Consider the following 22,607-nt stretch of genomic DNA (forward strand, 5'->3'; position numbering starts at 1 on the left):
TGGTCACGTTGTTTGCAGTGATTGGTATGGTGATAATAATCAAGCCATTTGTTAACGTCGAGTCATAATATGATCTGGAATATTTGAAAGCTGTAAACTTGACCTAATTGATGGAACTTTAATAAAGTCTTTGTTTGGAAACCAACAGGGTTGTGTGCATGTTGGTGTCTGTAAGATATTGTATTCCTAATATATGACATCTTTGATTGGATGAATACTGACTATCCAATAATGGAATTTATTTTTAAAATATACATTATGTAATGACTTAATTATTTGGTTTCTCAGAAAGGAGCTCAACTTACTGCAGAAGCTGTATGGACTGTATGATACTGTAATGGGCAATATTAGTGGTTATTATGAAATGCTTTGGGGAGATGTAGACATTGAAAAAATTAACGCAGAACTGCAGGAATTTCAAAACAGGTGAGTTTCAGTTGAATTAAGCTTATCTTTTCATATTGCCTATCTTCTTAGGATCTTGTAGGCATTTCACCAAAAAATTTATCCTCTGATATATTGCTGTATACACATAACACTTTCTTCAAAGAAATGTGTAGATGAAATAATTTTTTCTTTTTTTTTCTGAAAGATGTCGTAAACTTCCAAAAGGGCTTAAAGATTGGCAAGCTTTTTTGGATCTGAAAAAAAGAATTGATGATTTCAGTGAGTCCTGTCCTCTACTAGAAATGATGACCAATAAGGCAATGAAAAAGAGACACTGGGACCGAATCTCCGAGTTAACTAAAACCCCGTTTGATGTGGAATCCGATTCTTTTTGTCTTAGAAATATTATGGAAGCACCACTCCTTAAAAATAAGGATGACATTGAGGTACATAAGATTATAAGGTCTTATTAGTGGTCCTTTAAAGAAAGTCTCCTTTTCCTTTTCTGAAAATTGTACCAACAGACATTTTATTCAAGGGTGTACCAGTTGCCCTAGATAATGCACTCTCGAAATTTGGAATGATTGTGAACATCCCTTGGTTTTGCAAAATAATGCTGTAATCCAAGGTGGTAATATCACTATTTGAAATATGTTAGTCTGGAGATCCTCAATTTATTCTCCTTGTCCTTTAACTGTACTTTTATTTTTAAAAATCTGTTTATTTCCCATTCGCAACCACATGGATGGACCTTGAGGGTATTATGTTAAGCGAAATAAGCCAGACAGAGAAAGATAAACACTGTATGATTTCACTCATATGTGGAAGATAAACAAACTTACAGACAAAGAGAACAATTTGGTGGTTACCAGGGGAAAGGGGGGAGGAGGGTAGGCACAAGGGCTGAAGGGGCACATTTATATGGTGCCTGACAAATAATAAGGTACAACTGAAGTTTCACAATGTTATAAACTATTATGACCACAATAAAAAAAAAAATCCATTCCTATATCTATGTCTACAACTATTGACAAAGAGAGAACAATTGATTGATAAGACGGGGTTTTGCCAGAAGTCTCACACATATGAAAGTCTTCACACCTCCTGGTCAAGCATTTTTTAAAATTTTTAAGCTCTCTCTAATTTCAAGGGAAAAGAGATAAGTCAATTTTTCTATTACTAGTAAGAATTTAATTACTAGAAAAAAGAAATCTGTTTATTTCTGTATTGTGTTCTTGGTGGATTCCTCAGAACATTTTCCAAATTTCTAATTATATACTTTTTCCTATGAGTCTATTAAATATTTAAAATTATATTTATATAATATAGACATTTACATAATGTGGAAGTTCTTATATTTTTTCTTTGCAAGTTTTTTTATGCATAGTGTTTGTATGTTATTTCTTCTTTTATTGAGATATAATTGACATAGAACATTATATTAGTTTCAGATGTACAACCTAATGACTCGATATATGTATATATTATGAAATAATTACCACAATATGTCTAGTTAATATCCATCACCACAAATAGTTAAAATTTTTCTTCTTGTGATGAGAACTTTTAAGATCTACTCTCTTAGCAACTTACAAATTTACAATACAGCATTAAAACTATAGTCATCATGCTGTACATCACATCCCCAGGACTTATTTATCGTTTATAACTGGAAGTTTGTACCTTTTTTTTTTTTGTGAGGAAGAGTGGCCCTGGGCTAACATCTGTTGCCAATCTTTGTCTTTTTGCCTGTGCTAACATCTATGGCCATCTTCCTCTATTTTATGTGGGATGCTGCCAAAGGGTGGCTTGATGAGTGGAGTAGGTCTGCACCCAGGATCCAAACCTGTGAACCCCGGTCGCCAAAGTGGAGCACGCCAAACTTAACCACAACACCACTGGGCCGGCCTCCTCCCCTGCCTCTTTTTAACAACATATGTACATCAAAAGTTTTGTTTTCAAAGCATTATTTACCCTATTTACAAATGTCATTCAAATACTATTGAAGGAAACAAAGAGTGAAAAAACTTTGGTGACCATCTCATTCTTATAGTTAGGTTTTTACACTTAAGAATATAGCCATTCATAGACTGTGCTTTGAAAACTCCGTTTGACAATTCCAAGGAATTCTAGGATTCAGTTGTTAACTACTTGTACTCCAAAATGGACTCTCAGTGCTGTCTACCCCAGTCGGTCCTGTTTGTGCTGCCCCGTGTGCTCTGCTCTTAGCCAGGCTGGATTCCTACTGTTGCCGGGTGCACTGCCTCTAAAGGAAGCCTTTTCCCTCCCTGCGCAATGTCCTCTCCTCCGCCTGTTGGAGTCCCACTGCTCTCAGGGGCCCCTCAAGGAGGCCTTTCCTCCTGACTGCAGGCAGCAGTCGTTTCTCCCACCTCAGAACTCACAGCAGTTCACACCACTCTTTCAACATTTATCACGGACTCATTTGTGTAAAAGTTATTCGTGGAAATAGCTTGCACCTTTAAATTCTTTCCCATCTCTGAGATTCTCTGATTCTAAGTGTGAAAATTAATTGGGGAATGGTGGGGAAAACGCCTTACTTTTGTTTTCCCTTGTGAGACTGTCCACCAAGGATTCTCAGAAGAAAACAGGAAAACCTATAAGAAAAAGATAGAATTGATTTTTTAAGCAAATGAGATATTCATATTAGGGCCAGCACAGGCAGGAATATAGCAATGTGTATATGTTACTTTAAAGGGTTCAAAAGACTCTCGCATATGTTCTCATTTGCTTCTCCTAGCAAGCCACCGAGACAGAGCAGCTGTGATCATCTCCATTTTGGCAGAAAAACGCCAATTAAAAATATAATGAAGAAACATAGTGATTTAAGTTCCATTATCTTGTGTATATGGTACAGAAAAATAATTAGTAGTCAGAGTGTCAGAAGGTTCTGGTTTGAACTTGCAACACGATGATCTTGAGCCTCGGTTTCCTTGGCCAGAAAATGACCAAATGACTTCTACGTCCAAGCTAAAAAATTCTGATTTTACGATGCACTTAGTTTGTAATTGAAAATGTCATGACATATTCTTTTATTTCCCTCTGAAGGATATTTGCATATCTGCCATTAAGGAGAAGGATATTGAAGCCAAGTTGACTCAGGTGGTTGAGAATTGGACCAACCAGAACCTGAGTTTTGCAGCCTTTAAGGGAAAAGGAGAGCTCCTGCTCAAAGGAACTGAATCGGGAGAAATTATCACCTTGATGGAGGATAGTTTAATGGTCTTAGGTTCCTTACTAAGCAACAGGTGATTTTATAACTTGGGGAGAAAGCTTTAATCGGGTATTGAGGGTTCTAAAATACAGGGTAAAAGCCCACTTTTGCAGGTGTGGCATTACACAACATTCTGACCCAAAGGGCTAACTCTTATCTGTCCTTATATGAACTACCTATATTTTCCCTAATCATCATGGCCTCCATCTCTTCTTTTATGGTACTTATCTGCCCATCCCATTTTTCCTGGTGGGCCCTATCATAATTATTCTCCCCTAGATTGACAGCTTATCTCCTGAAAATCTTGGCTCCCCACTGAGATGACCTTTCTATTTTTTCTTCTTTCTCTTTCATTCCTCTGATTTGTCATCATTGCCCTCCTTTAAACCTGCTCAAGTGTTTACCCAATGGCCCAGGAACAGTGTACTGGCAAGACATGAAAGGAATATACTGTTAGGGCCTCAGCACTTACACACTTGCATTTGTTATGGTGAAAAGTGGTAAATCTGTGCTGGGTCCACTGTGTCCTAAATGAGGCAACCTGTCCATCATTGGACTATTGAACCAGCTCAAAGGTGACTGATCTCAAGCGCAGCTTTAGGAAAATGGGCTCAGTCAAATTAAATATACTGTCAGGTCTTGGTCTGGACACCAGCAATCTCTAATGCCCTAGCTGACTGTGCAGTGATTCTCAACTGTCCTTCACCCTAACCCACCTAAGAAGTATGTCACAACCCCATCATTAACAGAGGTCAATGTCCAGGGTGCATGGAGCTTCTAATAACCCTTCTCCAGGCTGGGGTCCCTCATTAATGAATGACATCCTTCATCTCCTCTGGCCCCAGAGGCAGTCTTGTGTTTGGATAATGTACTAATTCACAAAGCTCCGAGTTCTGGATCTGGATTGAATGTGCTGGGGTTAAGATCCTAGGGTGTATCCTCTGCTTTCAGGGAACCTGAATAATCCTGGCAAAGTGGACCATAGGATGTTCAGTGGTTCCTAGACTTCACAGACTACTGCTTCCTCATGGTTCATTGCAAATTTTGCCATCCTGATTTCTTGAATGATGACCTCTTGATGAAGGGCTGTAGATTCACCTGAACATGTCTGTGGCCTGGCCAAGAAATTCGGGATTTCAAGGCTTTCTTAATTTCATACTTAACCTGCGTATAGCCTTATTAGTATAGTACTTATTTACAGTGCTAGTGAACTCAATCTTGAGGCCCTGCTAGAAAGAGTATAAGGATATCTAAGAAGTCACAATACTTTGGGAGATTCTCCTCCTAGAGAGCTTTGCCACATCAAATGGACCCAGAAAGCCTCTTCCAGAACTAACCTCAGACTGATCTTTAGCAGTCAGTGCCTGCTGGATCTCTAGGGCTGCCTGGATGTGACTTCAGGAGGAAATTGTATATCTCCATGGGTGAGACTTAATTCCAGCTACTGCCTGGATTGCGACACTTTCCTGGTGGATCTCTGATCCCATGGGGCTCCATGGGCCTTCCTATCATTCACGACAGGTTCTACCATGCAAAGTTGTGCAATGCAGGTACCAAAGGACAGAGACTGGTTATGCTAGATTTTATTTCAAATCTTCCTTTGTCATGTTGGGAAGTGATACACCATCAAAAATGACTCTTTTTTTTTACCTGTAGAGGATCATTTTTGGCCCCAAATATCTAGGTGCTTCAACTCCCTGAATGCCCAGCCATACTGTCTTAGTCTGCATGTCTTGATTTTGAAAATGCTTCTGGCATATTGACTGCCTTTCAGTTCTAGACTAGTATTAATTGAGTGTTGAGAAAAATGCCTCTCACTGCCTGAACAACTTGCCTACCTCCCTGGGGCAACTCCCTTTATACCTCCATGTATAACATGGGCTTCCAGAGAAGTTATGGGTTGTACTCAGGCATCAGACTACACCCAGAAGAATGTCATCCTGTGTGTGAGCATCTTCATATCACCTTGTTCTGGATCAAGGAAAGTTTTAAGGCCCTAGTCAACAAGTGCCACTCACCAGGAAATGCGGCTACGCCACCTCAAAGCTACATGCCATTGCCACAAACTGAAGTCAGCTTCTTAATCCAACTGTAGGGTACTGGGTCTTTACTCAGTATCTTCCCATCACCTCCTCCATGGATCCACTCTATTTCTTGTCTGTCTTAGTTGTTCCCAGGTTTCTGGACACCTCGTATTCTTATGAACACTTTAGCTATCCCTGATGATGAGAAAACAGGAACCCTGCTATTTTAGGGTGGCTATGCTGGATCTCTAACACTGCAAAATCTAGGCACAGTGCCTGGTGGAATTAGCAGTCTATGAGTGGAAGAGCACATCAGTAGGTGGACATCAGAGCTCCAGCTTGACCCTGGCCTTGTGGTAATAGTTCCACAGACCAGTAACAAATGGCGTCCTGTGTGTCATTCTCATAGGCAGTCACCACTTGGATTTGGTTCACAGAAGTCTTGGAAAACCGTCTTATTCCTTGTTTTCCCTTTATTCCCAGAAGCAACCAGCGCAATTCCTTTGCTGGACCTCTGTGGCCTAAAACTTGGCCCATTTTCCTAGTCCATGACTGATACATGGAAACAATAAGTGAAATCACTATAATTATATGTTTTATTCATAAAAAACCAAAAATCTCATTATCTGTATGAAATTTATTAGGAACTGCCTTTTAGAAAATTGTTCATTTCCAAGGGAATGTTTCTCCTGTAATTTACTTTTGTTAGGCCATACTATTTTCTGAATCTTCCCTAAAATATAATGTTTTTCCATTTTTACTTTTTAGATATAATGCTCCATTTAAAAAGAATATCCAGAATTGGGTGTATAAATTGTCCACTTCCTCAGATATAATTGAAGAGTGGCTAATAGTTCAGAACCTTTGGGTTTATCTTGAAGCTGTCTTTGTAGGTGGAGATATTGCCAAACAGCTCCCTCAGGTAAATTTGGTTTTTGTAACCACTGATGGAATAATTTGGTGTGTGTTGTCTATATGTCTCTGTAAAAGTCTTCACGAAGACATATGGTCATGTCTTGATTATTTACACCGGGGGTTGGCAAACTATGGCCTACTTGCCTGTTTTTGTAAATAAAGTTTTATTGGAACACGACCACATCCATTCATATGGCTGCTTTCATATTGTAACAGCAGAGTCGATGTGTTGTTGAGTAGCAGAGACCGTATGGCTTGCAAAGCCTAAAATATTTACTATCTGGCCCTTTCCAAAAAAAGTTAAAAAAAAAAAGTGCTGACATTTGATTTACATTAACAGAAAGAAGAAACTCACATATTTTGAAACCTCCAGGTTCTCTGAAGATGTGATGTACATTCAAATATGCTATTAAATTATGGCCGTTCATCTCTTCCAAGAATCAACCTTATAACATTCCTCTGAGAGTATAATTAAAAGTAATCCATATTCTGTAAGCACAAGTTAATTATTAGCAAGTCGACTAATTGTGGATGAAAAGCATACTGTGGGGCAGGGAAATGTGGCCTTAAAAGCTAGTAACAAGGGGCTGGCCCTGTGGCTGAGTGGTTAAGTTCGCGCGCTCTGCTGCAGGTGGCCCAGAGTTTCGTTGGTTCGAATCCTGGGCGCGGACATGGCACTGCTCATCAAACCACGCTGAGGCAGCGTCCCACATGCCACAACTAGAAGGACCCACAACGAAGAATATACAACTATGTGCCGGGGGGCTTTGGGGAGAAAAAGGAAAAAAAATAAAATCTTAAAAAAAAAAAAAAGCTAGTAACAAAATCTTTAAAACAGCTTTATTAGAGTCTTTTAAGTAAATGCCAGTAACTTATTAATAGCTTTATTCTATGAAGGTAACTTTCTTGTTATAAAAATTAAACCTGCTCTTCTTGAATTTCCATACTTACAGGATCTCTATCAATTAAAACCAAAGATAAAAGGGTTTTGAAAATGACTGATTTCCCTTTGTAACACATTCTTTTTTAAACATAAATCTTTTCTTTTTTAATCGCAAAGTTGCACATTTTTAAAAAAAATGCACTTAAAGTTTTAAAAGAGGCGATATTGTGCCAATTTCTAGAGGCATTTTTGCAATTGAATACGAAGCTTAATATCTTCCATAGTAAATAGAAAATTTTCTTCTGCAAAAATATAAATGACGCTTTGTTTTGGGTTTTTATTGTTTTCTTTTTCCTGGGGTACTATTGAGCTGTAATTATTCCAAGGATCAAATTATTTCCATGCTTCTTCAGTTTGCTCATCAAACCAAAACACCTGGGGTGCTGAAAGCCTGGATTTCAGCTCTAAGTTGATAGCTCTGCAAATTAATCAGGTGGCACTTTGAAAAATGTATTAAATGTAAGAAAACAAATAAGCAATAAACCCCATTGTGATAAAGCAGCATTTCAATAAGCAGTTTTATGACTTTGGATTTTTGTTGTTCAGAGTTAATTCAGACGGAAAAAATTTGCTCCTTTAAATTATGTAGCATGAGACTAATGGAGGCTTATTGGAAGAACTATTGGAAATTCCAAAGTGAAGACTTTGCTTTATTCAACCATCCAAATGCTAATTTTTACTAACTATGGACTTTTTCTAGGAAGCAAAACGTTTTCAGAATATTGACAAGTCTTGGATAAAGATAATGCAGCGAGCTCATGAGAATCCCAATGTGATTAGTTGCTGTGTTGGAGATGAAACCATGGGGCAGCTTTTACCTCATTTACATGAACAGTTGGAAGTATGTCAGAAGTCACTTACAGGGTAAGAGTTTAATTTTAAAATTACTTATCATTTTACTGAGTGGCAGTGTTTTGTCTCAAACAAGTTAATAGCACTGACTGCATTTCTGGTTTGGTAGTGATGGTTGAAGTGGCAGTAGGAATTTAACATTCCACATAACTTTTCTGCAAAAAAAGACCTTCAACTTGGGAGTGGGTGAGTTAAGGCATTGTATTAGTTTTGTAGGACTGCTGTAACAAATTACCATAAATCTGGTGCCTTAAAACAACAGAAATTTGGGGCCAGCCCTGTGGTGTAGTGGTTGGGTTCGGTGTGCTCCACTTCAGTGGCCCAGGTTTGCGGGTTTGGATCCTGGGCACAGATCTATACTACTTGTCAGCCATGGTGCGGTGGCGACCCCCATGTAAAGTGGAGGAAGATTGGCAGGGATGTTAGCTCAGGGCTAATCTTCCTCCAGGAGAAAAAAAAAAGAGGAGGATTGGCAACATCTATTAGCTCAAGGCTAATCTTCCTCAGAAAAAGAAAAAATAAAAAAAAACCCAGAAATTTATTTTCTCACAATTCTGGAGGCCAGAAGTCTAAAATCAAAGTGCCAGCACATTCTGAAGGCTCTAAGGGAGAATCTTTTCTTGCCTCTTCCAGCTTCTGGTGGCTCTAGGAGTTCCCTGGCTTGTGGCTACGTAACTTCTATCTCTGTCTTCACACGTCCTTCTCCTCTTCTCCTTCTTCCTGTGTCTCTTATGAGGACACTTGTCATTGGATTTAAGGCTTATGTGGGTAATCCAGCATTGTCTCTTCTTGAGATCCTTCACTTCAATACATCTACAAAAATCTTTTCTCCAAACAAGGCCACATTTCACAGATTTCAGGGAGTAGGATGTGGACATATCTTTCGGGAGGCTGCCATTCAACCCACTACTGGCATGCAGTAGAGATGTGAACTCAGAGAATAATTAGCCAGACAAATTCATGGATAATTTTCTTAAAAGGCAGTTTATTCTCAATTTCTATTTGAAATACGACAATGGTCTATTCTGGTTTGTACAAGTTTATGCCTGAGTCTTGGCTTAATGGTTCATTGTACCCCCTTTCACTCTCAGGATGTCTGGGTTTGGAGATAAATTATGTGTTCACCTTGGGTTTAAGCCATGAGATTCACAATACTCTTAGAAAAGTCATAGGAGGGCTCTTGATGAGGAAGAAGACAGATAATGGGCAGGCTCGCCCTGGATCCTTTCCTTATTTCCACTTGTTTTCCCAAGTGCCATCCATGGTGGAGCATGGTCATTCGTTCCAACCAAACATTTCAGAGGGAAATGGGAAATGACGATAGGTGTTTGCTATTATCTTAGTGAAGATATTAGTGATTGTGTCTTGGCTAAAAAACCCGAAAATTAATAATCCAGAAAAAATCGTTTGTTAACATGACTTTATTTAAAGGTATCTGGAGAAGAAGCGATTACTATTTCCAAGATTCTTCTTCGTATCTGATCCAGTTCTCCTGGAAATTCTTGGACAAGCCAGTGATTCCCATACCATACAGGTATAATCTAAATATCTGTTACCTAAATCATTTTTTTCTACAGCATACATAATAATAAACATGAAGTCAACATCATAAAAGTGCAGGCAGGAAAGAAGAGTATTAAAAATTATGTTCTTATAAAATGTCCTATTCTCTGCATATTCAGAGCCCATCAACCTGAGGCAGGAGTCACTGATTATGTAGCTCACCAGCTGGGTGACTTTGACCAGCTTCTTAATTTTCCTGTGCGTCACTTTCTTCATCTATAAAACTGGGCTATTAAGGGTCCCCATGTTATTGAATCGTCATAAGGATTGTGTGACACAATGCACTGAAAAGCATCTGGCACACAGTATATGCTCACTAAATGTAATCCATTATTATGAGTATTTTACTCTAAATATTCTTAGATCAAATAAGTATTGTGGCTTGGATTTGTCCTTTTTTTCCCTCCAGAGTGCTTCTCAAATGCTTTTAGCCATATCCGAGGGCAGTACTTCCAGAAGAAGGAGAAAAACCATAGACAACTGGGTGGGAGAGGCACTGAAACACATCCCAGGGCTGTTTCTGGTTTGGGAATCTGGGAAACGGCTAATAATATCTTCCCTGTTGGTTTCCAGGGAGTTGCAGGGATGAAGAAAGAGAGGAGGGAAGTGAAAGCTGTGTCAGGCAGAGACAGAGCCAAGAGGGAGGGCAGGACTGAGCTGTCTCTGGGAGGGAAGAGGGCGGGTACCATATGGTTCAGTCTCCATCTAGAGGAAGGCGACGGTCATTACTCCAATCTCACAGCATAAGAGGGGCGTTTGCAGGATTTAGAGGAAACATTCTCTAGGGCTGGATTTTAAAAACCGGGTCTCCGTGTCGGTCAAGGGTTAAAGCAATCTTGTTTGTTTGCTTGTTGGAGACAATGAAGTAAATTCTTAACCGTTTACAAAGATACAAAATAGACGGCTTTTTAAAATGTCTCAGTGGCTTTTTGTGTGTGTGTGACGTTTGCGCTCTGTGTTGTGCTTCTTACAGCCACATCTCCCTGCGGTATCTGACAACATAAATGAGGTGACATTTCATGCAAAAGACTACGATCGTATCCTGGCCGTCATATCAAGAGAAGGAGAAAAAATTATTGTAATTTAACTTGTTTAAAATCTTGTTATTAGCATTTCTTTACAAATTTAGGTTGAGGAGAATGCAATTCTCTTAGGAAAAAAAGGGAGGGGAGGTGACTTGGGTTCCCGTTCTACAGCCCGGGCTCTGTGACAAACCAGTTTGAATGACTCATTTAACTTCTCTGAGACTCATCTTATCATCTGCAAAACGAAGGTTTTCGAGTAGATGATGTTTATAGTTCCTTACCCCGCTAGTGTTGCTTGATATTACTCGTGTTTTAAATGCTTTGTGTAGTATTATTTGCTTTCTCCAGTTAAGTATGTGACGTTTGTAAAAATACCAAATTATCATCAATTTGTAATATATTTGTAATGTATTTTTTAGCTGGATACTCCTGTTGTGGCCAAAGGTCCTGTAGAGATTTGGCTTCTGGAATTGTTGAAAATGCAGATGTCGTCACTACATAATATAATTAGATCTGCCTACTATCAAATCAGCGATTCAGGATTTCAGCTCTTACCTTTCCTCAATCACTTTCCAGCACAGGTGAGCATGCACAGTGTTTAAACAGTGGGAATAAGGGGCAAGGATACGCAGGAGAAAGTTGGCCTGATGGTGAGGAGGCTGTTGCAGCTTTGAACCAGTGAGAGAGGCCTGCCCACCCTCGTTTCCCAGCCACCTGCTTGTCCATCTACACCATTCTAGGCCAACTCATCCCGTCCCTCAGAAGAGGACTTGCTGCCTTTCTCCCATCATTAAAGACATACACTGAGGGTAAAACCACTCATGAAAATCTTCATCTTATATATAAGACGTCTATCTATAGAAAAGGCACCTATCTCTATATGTCCATACATAGATAGATATAAATACAGAGAGAAATATGGACATGGACAATATAAAAAGAATGAGCATATCTTTTCTTAAAAGAAATCCATCTTCCCTTTTTATTTTCCCTTCAAGTGATTAAAAATTGGCATAATATGTTAAAAGAGGCCTTCTCATGCAACTGAGTTTTTAAAGAGAGAAGAGGGGGCCGGCCCGGTGGCGCAGCAGTTATGTTTGCACGTTCCGCTTCTTGGTGTCCCCGGGGTTCGCCGGTTTGGATCCCGGGTGCAGACATGGCACCACTTGGCATGCCATGCTGTGGCAGGCGTCCCACATATAAAGTAGAGGAAGATGGGCACGGATGTGAGCTCAGGGCCAGGCTTCCTCAGCAAAAAAGAGGAGGACTGGCAGTAGTTAGCTCAGGGCTAATCTTCCTCAAAAAAAAAAAAAAAAAAAAAAATAGAGAAGACCTTGAGGAGGCTGGGGGTTGGAGCAGTGTTCTCTTGAACAGCTCCAATGTCCTCTGGCTCTGAGAAGTGCTAAGTATTATTAGAACTGGATATAGAAAGTGAAGAGCCAACAGTTTTATTAAATTTTCAGCCAAGATAAATGAAAAGTGATGATTTGTGATCCAGGTCAGAGATAGTGTGGGATAGAAGGCAACAGCTATCCAGGGAAAATATAGGCAGTTTTTGCCCAAACTGTATTTCTTCTCCAACTGCTCCTCCCAACCCACGCTCCAAATCCTGAACTACTGCACACACAGTGGAGACAGCTGAAATGATATGAAATTAGTTATTCAAACGACATAAGTTCGTATAGAGAATCAACCTTTGTTGGAGAGAATATTCTTTTTTTTTTTTTTTAAAGATTTTATTTTTTCCTTTTCCTCCCCAAAGCCCTCCAGTACATAGTTGTGTATTCTTCGTTGTGGGTTCTTCTAGTTGTGGCATGTGGGATGCTGCCTCAGCGTGGTCTGATGAGCAGTGCCATGTCCGCGCCCAGGATTCGAACCAACGAAACACTGGGCCGCCTGCAGCGGAGCGCGCGAACTTAACCACTCGGCCACGGGGCCAGCCCCAGGAGAGAATATTCTTATTTAAAGATTGGCACCTGAGCTAACCTCTGTTGCCAGTCTTCTTCTTCTCCCCAAAGCCCTCCAGTACACAGTTGTATATTCCAGTTGTGTTGAGTGCCTCTGGTTGAGCTGTGTGGGATGCCGCCTCAGTGCGGCCTGACGAGTGGTGTCATGTCCGCATCCAGGATCCAAACTGGCAAAACCCGGGGCCACCGAAGCAGAGCACGCAAACTTAACCACTTGGCCACGGGCCAGCCCCTGGAGAAAATATGTTAATATTGTTATTTTTTATATTGTATACAATTTTTACATTGTATAAAATCTTTGGCAAATTTTAATATTTTTATTAGCATTATTACCTTTATTGTAAAGTTTTATAGAATACTTAATTTGATAAGCTGAGAAAATAGCTCCTTAGACTAAATCAACATTCTTTCCCTCCCCCAGGAAAGCTTGCTCACCATGTATGCTCTGAAGGAGAGGCTTAGTCTAGAGCCTTAGACAGAGGATTTAGCATTAAAGTGGAAGAGCTGAAGAGCAAGTTCGAGCTGTATATTCTAGTTGTAGGTCCTTCTAGTCTGCTATGTGGGGCGCCGCCTCAGCGTGCCTTGATGAGTGGTGCTAGGTCTGCGCCCAGGATCCAAACTGGCGAAACCCTGGGCCGCCGAAGCAGAGTGCGTGAACTTAACCACTTGGCCATGGGGCTGTCCCCTCCTTTCCAATATTTTTTAATGTGCTTATTACAGGCATCAAATAATATTGATGAGAATGGACATTCTTATTTTTTTATTTTTTTACTTTAACGAGACATCTCCAGTTTTCAAGTCCCCCGCCTTCTTAAACTGAGTAAAAAACACAATTTAAACTTTTCTTGGTGACTCAGGATAGTAATTTTAAAGATGGGTTTTTAGAATATACCACTATGCAGTGGTTTTTTTCAGGGTCTGTGGTTCTGTCTTTAAATCAGACCGCCTTACACTGCTGTTTCTGTATTGTTTCTCTTCGCTTTTCCTATCTTGCACCATCTTCTGCTGCCATCAGGGTCAGAATTGGCTTACTTATTGGGAGCTTCCTGACACCTGCTATTTCCTCTATATCCTGTTGCTCACCTCAGCCAGGTGCTTTCATATATCTTCACCTGAAGGCGCCAGGTTGGCCACTGCTCTAGCAGGACAAATATGGAAGTTTCTGAGGAGGCGGAGATAAGGAGGTTTTATTCCTGCTTCACCCACATCCAGTGCCATGCCCCACGGTGTCCACATGCCGCACACACTGCTTTCAGTCCTCTGCCACACGTGGGGCTCCTTTTTGGTCCCAGTGATCTTAGATCTATCTCTGGGAATGAATCAAACTTCCCAAAGGGACAACTGTTAGAGCGAAGAGGTGGGGAGAGGGCACGTTCTGACTACTTTTACTCCCTTTTCTGGGGCAGAAATTGTAGATAACATGAATTCACTCACAATTTCCTTATGCCTGCATGAGGAGACAAAGGACAAGCTTCTGCTCTTCTCATTTTCTGTCTTTCTCTCCTTTAGATAAATATAGAGGCAGAGAAGTAGATGTAGATAAAGATATGGATTTTAGAGAGACCTCGAGATCGAGAAAGGAGATAGGCAGCATATCTTTTTTAGAAGTTATGAAGAAACCTTTGGAAAACCTGTTGAAGAAAAATATACAACAAAGAGTCTATTAATTCCACTTGCTTTTCTTGAGAAAGAAAAATCTTTCTCTCACGGAGGTATCTGGTGGTCTCAGGCCCTCTAGAGAAAAATTTCCAAAGCATCCTCCATAACACACATATCGCTCCATAAATGGTGGCCATTGTTTTAATTATTATTTATATATCTACACTGAAATCATTAAATATCAACAGTTAGAACCTTAATTGTGTTTTTTTTCTCTTTTGGGAGTGGAGAAATGCATGTCTTTTTCTAAATTTAAAATAAGTAAAACCTGTTCGTCTTTTGTGAATAAGTGACCCCCCAAATGTTATTGCAGACATGCTTGAAATATTTGGCAAATTTATTTGTCTGCTGGATTTGTAGGTTGGTCTTCTGGGAATTCAGATGTTGTGGACACATGATTCAGAGGAGGCTTTAAATAATGCAAAAGATGACAGGAAGATCATGCAAGCGACCAATCAGAAATTTTTGGACATCCTGAATACTCTAATTAGTCAGACGACACACGACCTAAGCAAGTTTGATAGAGTGAAATTTGAAACTCTAATTACCATCCATGTGCATCAGAGAGATATTTTTGATGACTTGGTAAAGTATTTTTTTCTTAAAGTAACAATGTACTAATTAATAATTTAGTGCTCCTAATAATGAACAATTAAATCATACATATTTCCTACCTTATATGAACCTTCTATCTACTTGGTCCTTCATCACAACTGTCTCCATATATACCACCTCTACAAATTCCTATATCTAGTGGTTTAAACAAGCGTATATGTACACTCACATTTGGCATCCTGAAAGTCTGGAACAGACTGATGTGATGTGAACTAACTAATCATTACGTTAAACTAAATGACCAGGGACATAATATAATTTAGGTAGGATTGGTTATGAGTTGTGATGGGCTGATTGGGAAAGAAGTCCAGATTGAATAGAATCAAGCTTCAGAGAACTCTCATGGCTGTTTGTCCAATTGGTAGTGTCCAGCCTGGCATCACAGACTTGACTTAGGCAAGGTTCTGCGTGGTGCGAGTAACAGGGGTGGTACCTGAATTCCCTTTGGAAATAGGACTCTAATGAGTGGTCTTGAGCAAGATCAAGTTCTCCTAAAGCAGTGGTTATCTATTATAGAGTAGGGGCTCCAGGAGGTATTGAAATAGCACCATTTGACTATCTTTGTCTTTAAATACCATTGCTTTATTTGATTTGATTTGATTCGTCTTAAAGCTATCTCTTTCCTTTATCAGAGACACATAATTCATGCGACTTGCGGCCCTTTTTTAGAGAATGTGATCACAGACTACCTGTTTCAAACTTGTATCAAAAATTCTGATCAGATAAGTTATATTTATTGAAGACTGAAGGACATGCAGTCCATTTATTCCCCTGGAATCTAGATATTTGCTTCTCAAAGTATTGCATGCTAGCCAGTTGCATTGGCATCTCCTGGGAGCTGTTAGAAAAGCAAAATCTCCAGTCTCCTCCCCCTGCTCACCTCCCCTACACCTGCTGAATCAGAATCTGCATTTCAGCAAGATTCCCAGGTGAAGAAACGCTGCTCTAGGATGTATCTCTGGATCTCTGGATCAAGCTAATCATCAGCAAGCTACATACTTAGACCATGTTTCTTTGGCTTTCTACAGATTTCCTTTCACTGCATTGCAATTACTGTTATGCTTTGGCTTTCATTAAAGTCCATCTCAAAAAACTCCTATGGAATGCATTACTGTATCTGCTAAGAGCATACTATTGAGGATGTTGTCTATACATCTCTCACTGACTCTCAAAGCTGAAGTCCTATTGAAGAAATTTCTTTCCAATTTAAGTGCTGAGCAAAGCTTTACTTTATAAACACAATGGTTTTTTAAAAAAGAAAAAAGGCTGTATACAATTAAAGCCATGAAACTGTTTTGTTTTTGTATTAATCGCTGCTGAACTCTTGGTCAGTTTACATCTCAACTAAAATGAGATCTCATGGCCAAGATATTTGCATTTTATTTTTCCATGTATAATGCTTAGAACAGCCTGATTTACAGGAAGAACTCCATAAATATTACCCGTTCTTTCTTCTTCCTCTTCCATCTCGTCCTTACCATCTTAACATTGTTGAAAGTAGCCAGCTGATTGCATCTCCATGGCTGCGGGTCCTGTGTTAGCAGAGTCCCTGGGGGTGGCATTGGATTATATTACCTGAAAGTAGCTGTTTTAGGGGGATGAATACAAACTGTGCTTTAGGAGGGAAGCCAGAATTCTTAACTGGAGGGGGATGCAAAATCATAGACAATGAAACAACAACAAAAGCAAGACTGTAAATAGCACAGAGACTTGATTAGATGGAGATTGGAACATTGTACAGTTGCCAGAGGTCCATTTTTTAGTGTCAGCTGAATGGCTGGAAGTGGGCCACCGGGTTTAAGAGCAGTGAAGGGGACCATTTGCCGCTTTCCTATGTTGAATCCCCTGAGTGGGTGGGACTGGAGTTTCTCCAACTTTGCCAAAGGAAAGTCATGAAGCACCAGAATGTGGTTATAGTGGGATGTTGTTCCTAAATGTACTTGCCTGGTTTCTGTCTTTTGCATCCATTGCAGTGGGAGCCCAGTACCGCTTGCCCCGTAGTAAATGCTGATGACTGGGCAGGTTGGTTGCTTTGGCTATACTGCTGGTGTAGGAAGACAAATGTGCATATATGACCTGCATCTGCCTGCTTAATCCCTTCAGTGGCTTCCCATTGCTGTGAGAACAATGCCCAACCCCTTTCCCGTGCCCAGTTCTTCTGGCCTCACCTCTTACTCTCTCGCCAGAGTCCTGATGCCTCAGCTGAACTGAACTTCTTTCAGTTTCTTGAACATGCCAACCAGATCTTCTGGGTCTTTGCCTAGAACATTTTGCCCTCCCACACCTCCCTCACCCCTTTTGTTTCATTTCCCTGGCTAGTTCTTACTGTTTATCCAGGCTTTAGTTTAGGTGTGTCTTTCTCTGAGTACACCTCTCAGGCTCTCTAGGCTAAGTCTTCTTGCTACATATTTTTGTGAACTCTGAATTTCTTTTCTTACTTTATTGCAATTACTTGTTTATCCTTTTGTCTTTTGTACTTTTCTGTTAGCTCCAGAAGGCAAGAACCATCTTTGTCTTTGTTCACCCAGCAATGTCAGGTTCGAGGAAGGGCTCAATAAATGTATGTTAAATGAATGAGGATCAGTTCCTGGATGAGTGAATAAAAACTGCCCATATGCTTGTCTTTTACGCTATTGCATTTCAGTATGTAACCTCGATGTATTTCATGTTTTTAGGTAAAAATGCATATCAAATCAGCTACTGATTTTGAGTGGCTAAAACAGAGTAGATTTTATTTTAAGGAAGACTTGGATCAAACTGTGGTATCTATTACAGATGTTGATTTTATTTACCAAAATGAATTTCTGGGTTGCACTGATCGTCTTGTTATCACTCCACTAACAGACAGGTAGGAAACTCAGTTTTTGTTGTTCCATTTTGTAATTAAATAATGTGCTTAAAATTGTTTTGAAATTGCATTTGAAATGAAAAAGCGTATTGTTGTCGTGTTAGATCTATGCTAGCTCATCAAAGTCAGTCTAACAATGAAATAACCATAGTTGTTACTTAAACTTACCTGTACATTAAATTTTTATGAAGTAGCAAAAGATAAAAGAATAAAAACAAGCTAGACTGTTGACTACGAGTAATTTAGTCTTGAATTTTAGGTTGCAAGATGGCAAAATATCTCTAGAACCATAAAGGAAGTCTTTAGAATTGCAAAGAAGGAAGGGGCCTTGGAGATTGTCTAATTTAGTCTCCTTGTTTTTCAAATGTGGGAATTGATACCGGAAGTGAAGCTTCTTGACCAGGTCTGAATAATCAGTCAATGGCAGATCCCCTCACAGTTCTTTCCAGTATATGACACTAGACAAGAACTGGATCTTTTTCATCTTTTTGTATCCCACGACGCTCAGTTCCATGTGCTGTGCATAGAACTCACTCAATAAATGTTTATAGAATTGCATTAAATTGGGTCATAGAACAATGAATTCTGCCATTACTTTAAATAGGGCTGCCTCCAGGTAAAATTATGACAGTCAAATTATGTCTTCAACCTCCTCCTGATTCATCCAACCTCTCTTTATATGCCTACTGTCATTGCAGCATAAATTTGTCAACGTGTTTTCTCTTCCATTGATGTTTACGTATAAAGCTGCACGTCTCCCAAAGCTTCGCTAAGTTTTGCTTAGATCCGAAACAAATATAACTGAAGCTGGATCAGGGATACGAGGAGAATCATTATATTATTCTTTACACTTATCTAAATGAGTGAAACCTTTCGTGGTAAAATGATTTATTTGCAATAGTGTTCTGGAGTTGGCTTGTAGCAGCCTGTGAGAGCCAGCTACGCACATCTTCCCAATTTTGTGATATCACATTGGTAGCTTGTCGTACACCTTGGTGGAAGTATTTGTACCACTGAAATCAGCAAATATGAAAATGAGATTTATTTTTTTCCCTTGAGATTTGGTGGTTAAACTTCTGCCAGCACACCACAGCTTATTTGGTCCTCTGACTTAGGGTTTATCCTGACCACAATGGAAGGAAGGCCTGAAGGTTTTAAGTCAGGGTTGAGGAGTTGAGACGTTTGTCCCAAGAAATTTTTGCAATCACTGTACGACTTCTAATGAATATCAAGTTCTCCAGCCTTGTTTGGTTGCCTGTATCTTTTATGTGGCTTCTTAAACTCTAAAATAAACAGGCCCATTCCAATCACACTGGACTTTTGCTTGTGCTTTACTGTAACAGGTGTCATCCCATGTTCACAACGCTTTATCTGGTTCACATTTGCAGATGCTATATCACTTTAGCACAGGCTTTGGGAATGAACATGGGAGGTGCTCCAGCAGGACCCGCGGGCACTGGCAAAACAGAAACGACAAAAGACATGGGAAGGTGTTTGGGAAAATATGTGGTCGTGTTTAACTGCTCAGATCAAATGGATTTTCGAGGGCTAGGAAGGATTTTTAAAGGCAAGTGTCAAACACCGTTAAATTATTTTTGATGAGTTTGTTTTTATTGCACTTTAGTGTTACTTTCTGATACAAATCTAATGTAATATTATTCCACATAACCAAAATTAGTGTAAGTTGATGTTTATGATATTGCTATTTTTCTGGGTCAAAAATGGCTACATAGTATCAGTTGCATATGGTTCAATACTATTGCAGGCATTATAACCCAAGAGTTGAATGTGTATTTGATTATGAAAATAGAGTCAGTTTGTTATTGCCTGAAACAGCGGTGGAGGAGCTAAGATCAAGATAGCAAACTGATGACACATGTGACTTCCCTTCCTGCGTTATCCACTGAAATGAAAGATTTTTAAGATGCATAGCAACACTGGAAAACAAGAAGGGGGGCCATAAGCTGGTGGGAAATTTTGAGAAAATCCTGAAAGATAGGTTTCAGGTGGACAGAGAAAAAAAGAGTAGAGAGCACTTCTGTCTTAGAACTCAGTCCTTGGTGGTCTTCTCTTTTCTCTCTACGTGCATTCTCTTGGTGATCTCATGCAGACTCGAACTTTAAATACTATTTATATGATCAAATTTCTATCTCTACTTGGACTTCTTGAAACTCCAGATTCATACATACAACTGATATCTACTGCTTGACATCACAAATATCTAATAGGTCCAAATTCCTTATATCTAAAACCAAGCTCCTAATCTCCCCTCCCAGTATCTACTCCTTCCTCAGCCTTCCCCATCGCCCTAAGTAGCTGCTCCATTCTTCCAGATGCTCCGACAAAAATCTTTGACTTATCCTTTACTCCTTTCTTTCTGTTATATTCACATCCAAACTGTCAGCAAACACCATTAGCTCTACCTTCAAAATACATCCCAAATCTGCCACCTCTTAGCCCCACTGCTATCATCCTGGTTCAAGCCAATCATCTTCTCTCACCTGTACCATTCCAATAAGCCTCCTAATTGATCTTCCTCTGTTTACCCTTGTCCCCTCCCTTCTAGTGTCAAAACAGCACCACAGCAGTCCTACTACATGAGTCAGATCATTACACTCTTCTGCCGAAAGCTGTCTAGTGACTTCGCTCAGTAAAAGCTGAAATCCTTGCGATGGTTTATATTGTCTTGGACAATCCCACTCACTCCTTCCCCCCGCATCCCCATTGTATTGCCCTGACCTTTTGACCTCATCTTTTACTACTGTCCAATCACTCTCTCTACTACAGCCATATTGACCTTTCTGATGTTTCTCAAACGTTTGAAGCACCTCTCTCCTTAGATCCCTTACACTTGCTATTCTTTAGATGCTTCCCCAGATATCCGTCCACATGGCTGACTTGATAAAAGATATCCACAGCAAACATCCTCCTGTTAAAAGCTTGAGGCATCCTCTTTAAGATAACGTCTAAGAGAAGGATTGCCATCCTTGTTATGTCCAGCACTGTGCTCCACATCCTACTCCATGCAGCAAGGAGCAAACAGAGCAGCAACAGCAGCGCAGAGTGCAAAGAAAGAAACGCAAAACTTCGTTATTTACGAATGATATGAAGAAAATTCGTATGGGAAGAAAATTCAACTAATCTGTAGGAAAACAGAATTTGGCAAGTTTACTAGAATATGAAATATACTAAATGAATTTCATTTCAATAAACCACAAAAAAACCGAAGATGAAAATTTCAGAAAGATGTCATTTAGAACATACTTTAGAGTGTGGTATTGGTGCCGGGCTTGATACATAGACCAGTGGAATATAATGGAGAAAACAGAACTAGCGCAGGGACACTTGGCAGATGGCAGAGGTGGTATTGGAAATCAGTGACGAAGAGAGAGACTTTACAATAAATTGTTGTGGGACAATAGATTAATATTTAACAAGGGAAATTGGATCCCTACATATGTAAAAATTGGATGCCTACACCATATATAAAAATCAATTCTGGAGATTAAGTGCCTAAATATGGTAGGCAAAACTATATGGTTTTTAGAAGATAATAAAGGAAAACATCTTTGTTTTCAAAGTAGAAAGGGATTTTTAATGCAAAAATCTCAAACTGTAAAGAAAAGATTGATACATTGCCTACCTTAAGTTTTAAAATTCTTTTCATGAATGGATATCAAAAAGACAGAGAAAAGCCATGCAGAAATTTGGAAAAGGCATTAGCAACATACATTACCCACAAAAGGATTAGTGTCCAAAATATATGAACAATGCCTGTGAATCAGTGAGAAAAAGATAACCCAATAGGAAAACGAGGAAAAGTCTTGAACAGACATTTCACAAATGAAGGAAAGCAAATGACCAGCAATCAGAGAATTGCCCATTATGAAGAAATTGCAGAAAGAAGGACAACAGCAACACGGCAGAGTGAGCTCTTCCCTTTGTCTCTCCCCCTTCTGAAGAAATTCCATTTTGTACACGCCAGATTAACAAAAGTTTGCCTGGCATTTTTGACCGTCATCAAGGTGTAGAGCAACAAAAACAATCATCCGCTATTGGTGGGCGTGCAAAACTTCTTTGGAAAAAATAGCATACGTGTTTATTCTCAGCTATCCCACCTCCTGGTATATATTCAGACAAACTGCACTTATGCCCTGGGCTTCTGTGTTAATGTTCATGGCAGCATTACCTGCAACAGCAAACAACTGGAAACAACTCGAGTGTCCTCTGTGGTGGACAGGATATGTAAATACATATAAATTGTAAACATATATATATTATATATAAACGAAATTAAAAAAATAGGAAATTCTGTATAACACTGCTATATAGCAGTAAAAATAAGTAACTACAACAAGACGCATGACATACAGCTGACTCACAAATATAATTTACAGTGAAAGAAGTAAGTCTCACAAAAATATATACAATATGATTAAGATTATTTAAAATTCCAAAATAGGTAAAACTAAAAATATATGTTATTTAGATATGTGTACGTGGTAAAAAAGGAAAAGAAAAACACAAGGTTCAGATTGAGAGTCCTTCTCTCTGGGAGGACAGAAAGGGGCTGTAGT

General features: G+C 39.5%; 1 protein-coding gene across 1 annotated transcript in view; it reads left to right on the plus strand.

Moving 5' to 3' along the window:
• DNAH8 (dynein axonemal heavy chain 8) overlaps positions 1 to 22,607 on the plus strand; it is a 283,834-nt gene that overhangs the window by 111,560 nt on the left and 149,667 nt on the right. Inside the window, exons 34-44 of the mRNA XM_070245526.1 lie at positions 289 to 426; positions 593 to 833; positions 3,454 to 3,653; positions 6,412 to 6,565; positions 8,202 to 8,365; positions 9,785 to 9,887; positions 10,890 to 10,994; positions 11,361 to 11,522; positions 14,928 to 15,152; positions 17,858 to 18,030; positions 19,419 to 19,597. Coding sequence (XP_070101627.1) covers positions 289 to 426; positions 593 to 833; positions 3,454 to 3,653; positions 6,412 to 6,565; positions 8,202 to 8,365; positions 9,785 to 9,887; positions 10,890 to 10,994; positions 11,361 to 11,522; positions 14,928 to 15,152; positions 17,858 to 18,030; positions 19,419 to 19,597 — 1,844 coding nt within the window. The remainder of the gene's footprint in view (positions 1 to 288; positions 427 to 592; positions 834 to 3,453; positions 3,654 to 6,411; positions 6,566 to 8,201; positions 8,366 to 9,784; positions 9,888 to 10,889; positions 10,995 to 11,360; positions 11,523 to 14,927; positions 15,153 to 17,857; positions 18,031 to 19,418; positions 19,598 to 22,607) is intronic.

This window comes from Equus caballus, chromosome 20 (genome assembly GCF_041296265.1).
Source record: "Equus caballus isolate H_3958 breed thoroughbred chromosome 20, TB-T2T, whole genome shotgun sequence".
In the NCBI taxonomy this organism is placed as follows: domain Eukaryota; kingdom Metazoa; phylum Chordata; class Mammalia; order Perissodactyla; family Equidae; genus Equus; species Equus caballus.